At 34.9% G+C, this 11,090-nt stretch overlaps 2 protein-coding genes across 2 annotated transcripts; both read right to left on the bottom strand.

Moving 5' to 3' along the window:
- Positions 1-5,713, bottom strand: LOC130969133 (delta-1-pyrroline-5-carboxylate synthase). The gene is made up of 20 exons (XM_057894731.1): positions 5,526-5,713; positions 5,324-5,395; positions 5,112-5,215; positions 4,877-4,979; positions 4,592-4,753; positions 3,877-4,154; positions 3,480-3,630; positions 3,204-3,368; positions 3,027-3,104; positions 2,671-2,760; positions 2,341-2,427; positions 2,130-2,216; positions 1,873-1,969; positions 1,670-1,773; positions 1,508-1,583; positions 1,175-1,325; positions 960-1,028; positions 772-838; positions 615-685; positions 1-362 (listed from the first exon to the last, which is right to left on the bottom strand). The coding sequence occupies exons 1-20, from the start codon at positions 5,583-5,585 to the stop codon at positions 284-286; spliced, it is 2,151 nt and encodes a 716-aa protein (XP_057750714.1). The 5' UTR covers positions 5,586-5,713; the 3' UTR covers positions 1-283.
- A 1,537-nt stretch (positions 5,714-7,250) lies between these two features.
- LOC130968065 (uncharacterized) lies at positions 7,251-10,557 on the bottom strand. The gene is made up of 6 exons (XM_057893151.1): positions 10,299-10,557; positions 10,125-10,164; positions 9,933-10,022; positions 9,155-9,320; positions 8,205-8,469; positions 7,251-7,815 (listed from the first exon to the last, which is right to left on the bottom strand). The coding sequence occupies exons 1-6, from the start codon at positions 10,353-10,355 to the stop codon at positions 7,624-7,626; spliced, it is 810 nt and encodes a 269-aa protein (XP_057749134.1). The 5' UTR covers positions 10,356-10,557; the 3' UTR covers positions 7,251-7,623.
- Positions 10,558-11,090: the final 533 nt, after the last annotated feature.

Raw genomic sequence — 11,090 nt, 5'->3', positions numbered from 1 at the left:
AGAGCAATAAAATCATCTTTTTTATTTGCATTAACAAACAGAGCTATTATCATTTCACTTGAAAATAATAAGAATAAAAAGAATCCTAAACAAAGAACATTAATTTCCTAACAATGCGTATACAACATAACACAATGAACGGATAAGCAACAATACATAACACAGATATCCCTCCCTCTATTGAATTATACAGTTTCTGCCACACTCTAAAGGACAACCCAATCGCCTCCAAGCATCCTATCCCTTCTTGAGAATGATGTGAATTTGTAGTTACAACTACAAATCAAGTAGCTGTAAGGTCTCTATGAGTGTAACTAACTGCTTTGTCACCATCAACTATTTGTCCACTCCCTTTTAGAATCCTGCACAACCAAATCAGTAGTTCCAGTATCAGTTATGATCTTGTATAAGCCTATCAGGTATATTTGTTATATTCATAGCTGATAAATCTACTTCCCAATTTTCTGCACCTTCCCTCAGTTTTAGTTCATGTCCTTGAAATTGATCATACTAACTAAATAAGAGGGTAACTGAGTGAATGCAATTGCTAGTTCTAAAGAAACTATAATCTTTTGTACTGATTCATAAGTATTATATTGATCATTAATTCATACCATCTGGTTGTTAACAAGCCATCAACTCCTACAGGGCCCCGAGCATGAATCCTGCTTGTACTTATTCCAACCTATTAATACATGAAAGAATTATGCATTGTTCAAATAAAAAAACTTAGTGTCAGATATTATTCAAAGAATAGAAACAATATGATACCTCTGCGCCTAATCCAAATCGCGCCCCATCACTGAATCTTGTACTAGCATTGTGAAAAACAGCAGCACTGCCAATATATAGCAAAAATTATTTGCAAGATACTGAATACGAAACTACACATAATAATGGCATACAGCAAAGTAGATAACTTGAAAGGAAAAGCAAAATACACATGTTCCAAATATTACCTGTCAACTTGGCGTAGAAAAGCATCAGCCACTTCATGATCTTCCGCGACGATGGAATCAGTATGCGCACTGCCACAACGGAGAAATTGCAACAAAATTTTCATGTAAGCTCACTGAACTACCACAGATCTAATTTGAAGTGGAACAGAGGGAAAATAAACAGAAATAAATTATGATTCAACATGTTTCTTATCAAGAAATAAGGGGTAACATGCCTTCCATAAAGATTTATATGGTCAATAGCTGCATACACATCATCCACAATTTCAATAGTGCAGGCCAACGAACTGTACTCATGATGAAACGAACGTGCCTGTGGAATATTTAACAGAGAGCTTGTCTTGGGTCCTCCATATAATGTAACACCTGCAAAAATTTTACATCATTTAGCCATTCCAGAGACAATTATGAATCACAAAATACACTTGGCAGTTGGAATGATTGCAATTAAATGGACTTGAAGAAACCACCCTTTAAATTTACAGAAAAAATAGTCAGTCATATAATTTAGCAGTCTAATAAAAGGAAATATTCGCTTGAGGTCCTACCTTCTGTTCGTAGGTCAACAATAATATCATTGAGCCAATTTTTATCTGCTAAGTCCTTGTGAACAAGAAGTGTTTCCTAAAAGTTCAAATCAAACAGTGACAAATGAGAAAGAAAAATAGGTAGCAAATCAAGTTTGCATCATCCTTCAATACACAAATTACCATGGCATTACAGCCTGCTGGATAATCTATTTTTGCATCCAGAACAATCCGCCTTGCCATCTCCAAGTTAGCAGATTTATCAATATAGACATGACAAATTCCATCTGGTTGGCAATGACGACGGTTTATTATGATAATCTCTTGAATTCTTTATGCCTACCAGAATCAGGAATTTGCTTGCATATCAAGTAGAAAGTCCTTACCAGCATGACCTAGAACAGGAATTTTAGTGGAACTCTTTATCTGAGAAACAAGTTGGTTGCTGCCTCTAGGAATCACCAGATCAATTACGTCATCCAGCTGAAAGATAAACAGAGTGCGAGTTGCCAATTCCAATTTTCGATCATATTGCCAATCTTTACAGTAAGCCTTCTTTTATTTTGGAGTTTTTTTTTTTTTAATAAATACAGTAAGCAAGTGTATAAGAAAACTCAGAAATTAATCTCTATTGTGTGCTTGCCTTAAGTAGCTCTGGGATCTCTGCTCTTGTTGTAACGAGTCCAATAAGTTTTCCGCCAACAGTATCAGGTATGGCCTCAGTAATTACCTGCAGTGTCAAAGATGTTAAATTACGGGGGAGAAAAGGAAAAGAAAAGAAAAGAGAACTGTCAAACTAAATAGAAAGTTTAAACTAAAATAAGTTGCAATAATCATTTAATTTGAAACCAAACTTTGTGTAAAATTGCATTTGATCGCTTAGCCTCCTTGCCTCCTTTCAAAAGAAGCCCATTACCACTCCGGATCGCCAAAGAAGCTATCTGCTCAGGTGAAGCCAGCAGCTTAGAATATGCATAAAATAACATAAAATCTAGAAACTGCTTAAATCTAAACAAGTTCACATGATAAAGAAAGTCCTGGTTGCTACTTATGTGATTGTTTTAACAGCCCACTGGACAGGAATGACACATAATCACAGCCATCACCAATTGAAAGCGACAATGATTAAGTAGGTTCTACGAGAAAGTTGGGAGAAAAATTGAAAAAAAAAATGTTCAATTCACCTGTACAAGTGCATCGGGGCGAGATTCAAAAACAATTAAGAGAACTCCTATAGGAGATGATGTCTTCTCTAAAATTAACCCATCTGCAAGCTAAAAGGCAAACAGAAGTTTTAAGAACTCAGACAGTGGTATCCATGAAAAACTTTGTCTAAAAATCAAAGCAGTGTCCTTTATGACCAAGCAAAAATCACGTTCACATGATTTGGATATCTGCCTTACATAACTGCAAATAAAACTGGAAACTCTAATAATTACAACAAGTCGAAGGCAACTGGTTCTACTCAGGGTGATCTTAGAAGAATAATCACATTCACAATAGCCAATTATGTACATTTCCAGAATAGAGTTGTCATTACCTCAGTTCGTTTTAACACTCGACCAATTGGATCGTCCATGTTTGCAATAGTTCGCATGTTGTTTGCAAGGCTTGTAATCTGTTAGTTAACATATTTATCATCAGGAATCGTAGTTTGCTAAGATTCAAATAATTATACAGTATTTAAATAATTTTTTCTTTAGTTGAATTGTCTTGCCTTCCCAGGTTTTAAAACCAGCCTAGCAACCAAGGATTTCTCATATCCTGCTTCTTGTGCAGCAGCAACATCAGCTTCATTTTCAGTCCTGATTTCCTTTTCATTTGCTTCCAAGGCATCAGCTATATTTAACATAATTTGTTTCCTCTCCTCTGAAGGTAAGGCCTGTAAAGTAAGATCATTAGATTATAATGCTGAACTGAGAACGGTACACTAAATCTAGTAATATCCATGATTTATCACACATTTTGCTGAATGTGAAGATAAAAACGAAACCTGAAGTCGTCTGGAACAGTCCCGAGCTGCAACTGCCATTTCCCGTGCATCCACCTCTTTAACTGGTGCCCACTTATGTGCATCTTTATGGAAGAGTGTTCCAATACGTTGTCCTTGGAGAACTTTAATGATATTTTCTGCCGCATAGCCACTGAAAAGATAAAAAAGGTAGCAGAATCAAGGAAAAACAAAATTCCAAAGATGAGAATAAAACAGAGTAGGTATTAAGTAGTTAATACAATAGATTTCTTATTGTTTCTATTGTTTGAAAAATTAGTGTTCACAAGTCATGACTTCAATAAAATATTCTTACTGAAATGGTATTATTGAAAATTGCCTATTGCCTTCAACAATGATACTTTCAAAAAATAAACTAAACGAAACAGAAATAGTGTACCTGGTAATAATCACAGGAATGCCAGCTTCAGCAGCATGAACAGAAGCCTTCACTTTGGCTGTCATTCCACCTCTTCCCACCCTAGACTTGTCTCCAAAAGTAATTTCATTTTGGTGTTTTTCTTTGATGTATGTATGAATGAGCTTTGACTCTGGATCACTTGGAGGCCCACTGTAAAGACCCTCTACATCACTCAACAAAACAAGAAGATCAGCTTTTAACTCCAAGGCCAACAAAGCTGATAAACTGTCATTATCCCAAAATATTCCAGAAGAATCCTGCAGGAAATAGTTGGTAACACTTTAAGTACTTCAATGGCACAAATGATACAATGGTACAAGTATATGGCATTTATATGGTATAAATTTAATACAAAAGTTTGAAGAAATCGCCGGGAACACTAACGATTTAATTTTGATTATATATAGGTGGTATTAAGCTTGTGGACAAAATACTAGATAACTTTTCCCACACAGATGAATCCAAAGAGAACCCTGGATATAGGATCAATATATAAGTCTAACATAAAGCTCATGAAACCAATGAATGGGAAAATAAGCACAATTCTAGTTTCAGATTCTTGCTAGCATAAGCCTAGTTCTAGATTAAACTTACAGCCACTAGTTGTGCATAACAGAGCAAAGCATGAAATAATCAGATCCGGGGTTAAGTTCGGCATAGTCAACAAATTTTGGCAAGAAGGAGAATAACAAACCTCATATGGAGCTTTCCTAGTACTGACAGCATCATTCTCGTTGAAAACAGGAATAACTTTAAGTGCCAACAACGACTTCACCGTTTCAGTAAGTTGCTTTCTAAAATCTCTGTCTCTAAAATCGTTGTCTGTAACAAGAAGCTGAGCAGATGTGACATCCAGCTGCAAGGCAAGTAGAGAAAGACACAACATCGTTGAATTGTCAACTTGACCAAATTCATATAAATACCAAAATGAAATGGACAGTTATGATCATGCATTAAATGAACACCAATCATTAATTACCTGACTAAACAAGGAATCATAAATAGCCATGAGGCTGCTTTGTCCAACTGCGGCACACGCCTTGCCATCAAGCTCAACCTGTGGCTTCTCAAGGTCAGCAAAGCTGCAAAGAGCTCATAAAAGAGCACCCATGTAAATGAACATCTCAACCACCTTCAAGCCCCTAAAAATGATGTGGCAAATAATAACAACAACAATGAAATTTGTAGCCACAATTTGGAACAGTTTAGCTTACCTGCTATTAACTAATTTCCTGTATTTAAGCCTTTGGCGTCCAAGGCCAACAGCACCAGAAGAGACCAAAATAACCTCATATCCCAGAGAGTTAAGTTCCTTAATCTGCCATTTGTTAATAAAAATCCAATTTTTTAGTTCCCAAAAAAAAAAAAAAAAGGAAGATGGCATAAGTGTAGGATAATGCATGGAATTAGAGATTAGAGAAGTAACCTGTTCACAAAGTGCACCTAATTTTCCAACTGCCAAGCGTCCATCTTTGCGGGTAACAACAGCAGTTCCAACCTTACAACAATGGAAACAAAGGAAACCTTAAAGCCCCATTTGCATCAGCAATGGTTGCATGGTTGGGCCTATAGCATTGCCCCGTGATAATAAACAAAGATGAATGAAGAGAATTGAGTGAGAGAGGGACCTTGATGACTATGCGCTTCACGTCTTTGACAAAATCTCGCGAAGGATCCACGTTCTCCATTTTCGCAGCCACCAAAGTGCTCCACACAGATAAACTCCAAACTCCGAAGAGAGAGAAGAGAGAAGAAGAAAGAGAAAACAGTCGCGGCTATCACCAACTACAACACGGGTGAATCAATTTTCAATATGATTAACTTTTCTTATGATATGTATTTATAATTATAAGGGTGTAACTGCAATTACAGAAAATAAACCATATTTACTATTTACTCTTTTCTTTTTCTCTATCACTGTTGCATATGATTTAAGCTGCGCTTGTTTATTGGCATGAAACATGAGATGGAGACATACAAACATAAGATCGTATTACAAATAAGATATAAATATAAACATTATATTTAAAGATATTTAATTAGTATATTTCATTTTTTATTTTATTATTATTATTATTAATTTTTTATAATTATATTTTTTAAATAAAAAATAGAATAAATTTAAATTTTATAATTTATTTTAATTTATTACAAAATAAAATATAAAAATATTAATTTTTGTATCTTTAATTTTTATATTTTATTTTTAATTTTGTCTTATTATATTTTCAAAACCAATAAGAGTCTTATTCATCGTTACTTTGCTGGTAATAAATCAATATAACAAAGTTTTTTTGGGGGTGGGGGGGGGGGGGGGTTTAAATATTAAAGCATTTTATTTTTTTAAGCATAATGAGCTTTTGAGTCAACACCGAGTACATTGTTGAGCCAACTGTCATAATAAGAAATTATAATTCATCCATGTTATTAAACTTGTACAAAAAGCTATTCATTCATGTATATATAATACAAATGGATGGAATTTCAGAATCTTTTATTTGTAAATCTCTATTCCAAAAAGTCTTTATTAGAGGAGCTTGCAATCATTCTAATTTCTCAGATTCAAACGCTCGTTATTATGCACATTTTATCTCATAATTATTATGTGCCTAACTACATACTTTAGTTTTACTTGGGAGCCAAGTTAAGCTGGTAAGACGACAAAATATAAACTTTGATTGAAGATTCGAAGTATATCTGCCATCATTGTGTAAAAAAGTGGGCCTGAGTTCAAACCACACTCCGTAATACACATGTTAAGTGTCAACCACTTGCATTCAAGTTCCAACATCTAAAGCAAAGTTTAAGATGAGATGACCAGTGAGTAGTGACCACCTTGTTTTGTTTTGAGTTGATGAGATCATCATTGTTAAATCTGCTTACCATTTTAATAGGCATAATTTAATGTCTATCACATCATTTTAGTTTTTAAAAGTTAAAAGCAATGAATCCTTTCAAAATTTTAGTATCTGTGGTACTTAGTTATAACACCACAAATATAGAAAAACTCATTTTGATATATCTTCCTTGCTTTGACGTATGGAATATGAATAGCGGTAGATATTCCGTAATATAGGACCCTCCCTCCTCACATTCTTGTCAACAAAAATAATAGATGTTATTTGCATACCAAATTTGTTGTCTCTTTAAACATCTTTTAGATTTTACAATGGACAAGTAAAATAGATGAATAACAAATGAGAAAATTCTACAGTTTAATCTAATGATAATAAAAATGGTGTTTGAATATATATAAATTTATATTGTTCTAAAACAGTTGCCTAAAATGAATGTGTATTACTGTTTACTGTGGCAAATTTGTGCTAAAACGAGAGAGACATTTACATACATTTTAGCTTTCACCAAAGACATGAAATTATATTAGAGATCTGATATGTTTACAAAAAGATGGAAACTTTTAAATGCAAATACTACACACCCACAATCGTTCCCCCCCTCTCTCCTCCCATAAAAAAATAAAAAAATAAAATAATAATAATAAATAATAATGATTGAAAAAAACAAAAACAAATAATATTGTAGAGAGCCCAAGAAAACTTCTTTGTAGCTCTTCTTGCATCCATCATCATCCAAAATACAAAAACCAATTCTGATGATGCAGACAATTCCAGTCATGTGTTAAAGAAAGTTACTCAGTGGAGTAGGCTAACAATGATTGTTGTTTAATTTGGGGGTATTATTCTGCAGCGCTGCAGCCCCATTTAGCTATGCAAAGAACCGAACCTTGATGAAGACTGCTAAAGCTATTTGCAATCCAAATGCAGCAATTACAGCCATTGAAAGATCATTTTCTTGGATGAAGGATTTCAGGTTCAAGGCAACAAAGGTAGCTGAAGCACCACCAGAGGCGATTATTATCATCCACCGCAGAACCCCAACTGGGATAAGCAATAAAAACTGAAAATATCACAAGTAATGAGCATTAGAAACATGGAAGACAACACATCTCAAATCATAAGTAGCTAGTTAATTACACAAAAGTTTCTGTCACAATGTAAATTTAAAGCTTGAACATTTAAGATGATAAATAACAATGTATAATGAAAACATTTTATAATATATAATAAAATAAAATGCATGTCATGGCTATCCAATCTGAGCCTTATAGCTATTATATTGAACAGAACAGGAACATGAACTTGTACTGAGAGAAACTTTTCCATATAGGATCACATCTCCAGCACCAGAAATATGAATTAGTACAAAAGGGGGTGGGGGGGAATCTCAGCAATGGTGCATACAAGATTAATTACACAATATGCCATATGTAGAAAACAGAAACTTACAGAGGACAGGACGAAAATGGTAAGGGAGTATCCCCACAGGCACCAAAAGCGTACAAGGTTACTATTTGAACGCATGTACTGAAGATAGAAGTGGTATGCCATTGGGACCACTAAGACATAGCCGTATATGGACCATGCAGCTGAATGCACATAACTGACATCAAAGTTCCAGTCATTAGCTTTTTTCACTGAAAAGTATGTAGCAAGATTTCCCACTGAGGAAAGAATAAAAACCAATGTTGTTGAGATCCATACCATTCCATACCTACAATAATAGAAAAACATGGCATTACAAGATGCTCATTTAACGTGGATCTAAAAGAGGGAAAGGCCATTGCCTAACTGCACAATCTAAGTCCATATCATAAAAGGTTAGTATCTCCCTTAGGCATACACAATTTTAATTTATCAAGGTGGTTATTTTAAGAACTGTACTTTCATTATTCCTTTTTCCATGAGTGGCAGCATATATTTGTGAGTGGTAAAATTTTAACTGTGTCTGCTTCTCTGTGATGGGATGATAAGGACAAGTAGAAAGTGATGCGCTTATGCTTTATGGGCTAGGGTGATGGGAAGGAAACAAAAATGTATGTTTCCAATCATAGATCATCAGTATTCAAAAAGCAAAATATGCCTCCCATAATTGAATTTATTGTGTATTTTTCCTACGTGACCTCCATTTTTCCAAACCATGGTTACGGAAGTGAATGGTTTTGACATTTATTGTGGGTGAGAACAAGGCACACACAGGACCAAGATAAGGAAATGATAAAAAGAAGAGAAAGCAGATGGCAGAAGCAAACAGGCAGCATTCTCCCAGTAAATGTTATGGTAGCAGTTCTATTTTTGCGTGATGCATAATATTTTCACATCTGAACCAAACCGGTAACTTAGTTTTGATTATTGAAATCATAGCAGGAGTGCTGCACGAGTCAAAAGTCAAAACTCACAAATCAGGGTTAGCATCTATCTTGCTGAAAAAATCATCACGGACTGGATTCAAGGAACATATCATTCTGTCTACAACAACATCCGTGTCCACATTGAAATACTGTGAGTACGATGAGACACTAAAAACTCCCTGCCAGTTAGTTGTTGGCTGCTGCTCAAATGATTCTGCACCGATCAACAAATTAAAGATCAGTGAATGGCATTTTTTTGGACAGGAATGAATGGCACTATTATGAATTAAGTTACAATAAAAATACAGAATTGGAATCAGTCTTGTATCTGACTGCAGCATAAATCAGCAGTATGAATCTTCTCTAGGTCAACCAATACAACAGAAGATTGCTTAGAATCTAGAAACAAGGTTAATTAGTTGGGAGCCATATGCTCAAGTTCACCCCAACTTTTCAGACTCCCAAACTCATCCTTGGCCAAACACATGGAAGAGTGACAGATTTGGAAATGACAAATTCCCTCACAATTCAGAAAAAAGGTAACAGATTAATCCTAGCATAAAAAACTGAATGATGAAGGACAAATTTGTTACTTTCAAATCCTGAGGAACTAATTTGATGTCCATGTTTTTGTTTAGAGACAAGATTGAGGTTTACCTTTTCTCTTTTGATATATTCCATCCGTCGACAAAAAAATACTGAAGACATACCAAGGTATGTAGCATGTCAATTGTCAAGAATATAACACCAGAAAACAAGAGCTACAAATAGAAACATGCATCTCATATTTGGTTGTAAAGAAGTATGATAGATAAGATTGACATACCAGCAGTTTGAGCTGTAATAGGTTGATATACTTGTCCTCTTCTTCCCCCTGCATTGCTGGGAGGGAATGTTTGCATATTTGCCAAAGGGGCTGCATCCATTATCAGGGGAACCAAGCTTCAACGCAAGGCATTACAATAATACACAGCTCCAATTGAAAAAATTTTAAAAATTTAATGCTAAAGTTACATACCATCTTGTTTCGTAGTACTCTTTTCTCCAGCTGTGACAGCCTGATTCTCAAACAGGAATAGTTCATTACTAATTAGATCAGAAAAGTTCATTGGCATCAAATAACTTAATAAAATTTAATTCCAAATTATATAAAACCACTTCAACTGCTAGGAAGAGGAGAAGGAGGACTCACCGGAACAGAACCGGCCAAATGGCTGGTGGGGAGGCCGGTGGTGTATGACTCTTCCATGGAACGCAAACTCACAGCAGCAACGTCTCTCAGCTCAGTCTCACAGTGGCAGCGCCAATCATTGGGGTGGAAACGGGAAATGCGAATTGTAAGGATGATTGGTTTTGGATCAGAATTCTGAATCCCTAGATTCGGATTTGGGATTATTCTATTGCACTTGAACAAAAAGTCAAAAGCTCAAAAAACCGTTGCTTTTCAACGGTCAACGTCTCTAACTGAAAACTAACTCGAATCATATTGGGCCATAGTTTGGAGCCGAGGCCCATTACTTTGTTGCAACACGAGTGAAAACTCTTACTATAGTTTTCTGTTTTCACTTTTCATAGCTTTAGCAATTCGCTCTCTCTTTTTACAATTAGTTAATTTTGTTCATGGCAGCAACATAAGGTGTTTACCACAAGGCCCTCCAGAAAAGCCAATAGTAATCATTGACAGAGCCTTTGAAATTATGCGCGAAAAAAAGTTATTTTCTTATACGATATAACCTTGTATTTATCGTCTTTTTATTGTGAAAGTATGATGAACATAGACATATAAAGATAAAAATTTATATATGAGAATATAAAGAATTGTATCTTGATGATATTATTCTCAGTTCCTCACAATATAACACGTGGTAATTTATGAGAATAGATTTTCTATTACACAAAAATTCAACACTAGAGTTAAGATAATGTAAACTTGTAAATTTGATGTGTCTTGAAACCTTCTCTTTAGGATATAAATGAAGGTTTT

Source organism: Arachis stenosperma, chromosome 3 (genome assembly GCF_014773155.1).
Source record: "Arachis stenosperma cultivar V10309 chromosome 3, arast.V10309.gnm1.PFL2, whole genome shotgun sequence".
Lineage (NCBI taxonomy): Eukaryota > Viridiplantae > Streptophyta > Magnoliopsida > Fabales > Fabaceae > Arachis > Arachis stenosperma.
Note: the sequence above shows the minus strand (reverse complement) of the source record. Positions and strands in the feature narration are given on the sequence as shown.

Excerpts from the sequence above, each read along its gene's own strand:
- LOC130969133 (XM_057894731.1), bottom strand. The coding sequence starts at position 5,585 with ATGGAGAACGTGGATCCTTCGCGAGATTTTGTCAAAGACGTGAAGCGC. Across the intron at positions 4,754-4,876 it reads ATGATTCCTTGTTTAGTCAG|CTGGATGTCACATCTGCTCA; the intron begins GTAATTAATGAT and ends CTTGCCTTGCAG. Across the intron at positions 1,326-1,507 it reads TGTTGACCTACGAACAGAAG|GTGTTACATTATATGGAGGA; the intron begins GTAGGACCTCAA and ends AAATTTTTGCAG.
- LOC130968065 (XM_057893151.1), bottom strand. The coding sequence starts at position 10,355 with ATGGAAGAGTCATACACCACCGGCCTCCCCACCAGCCATTTGGCCGGT. Across the intron at positions 8,470-9,154 it reads ATAGATGCTAACCCTGATTT|GTATGGAATGGTATGGATCT; the intron begins GTGAGTTTTGAC and ends CTATTATTGTAG. Across the intron at positions 7,816-8,204 it reads CCATTTTCGTCCTGTCCTCT|TTTTTATTGCTTATCCCAGT; the intron begins GTAAGTTTCTGT and ends TGATATTTTCAG.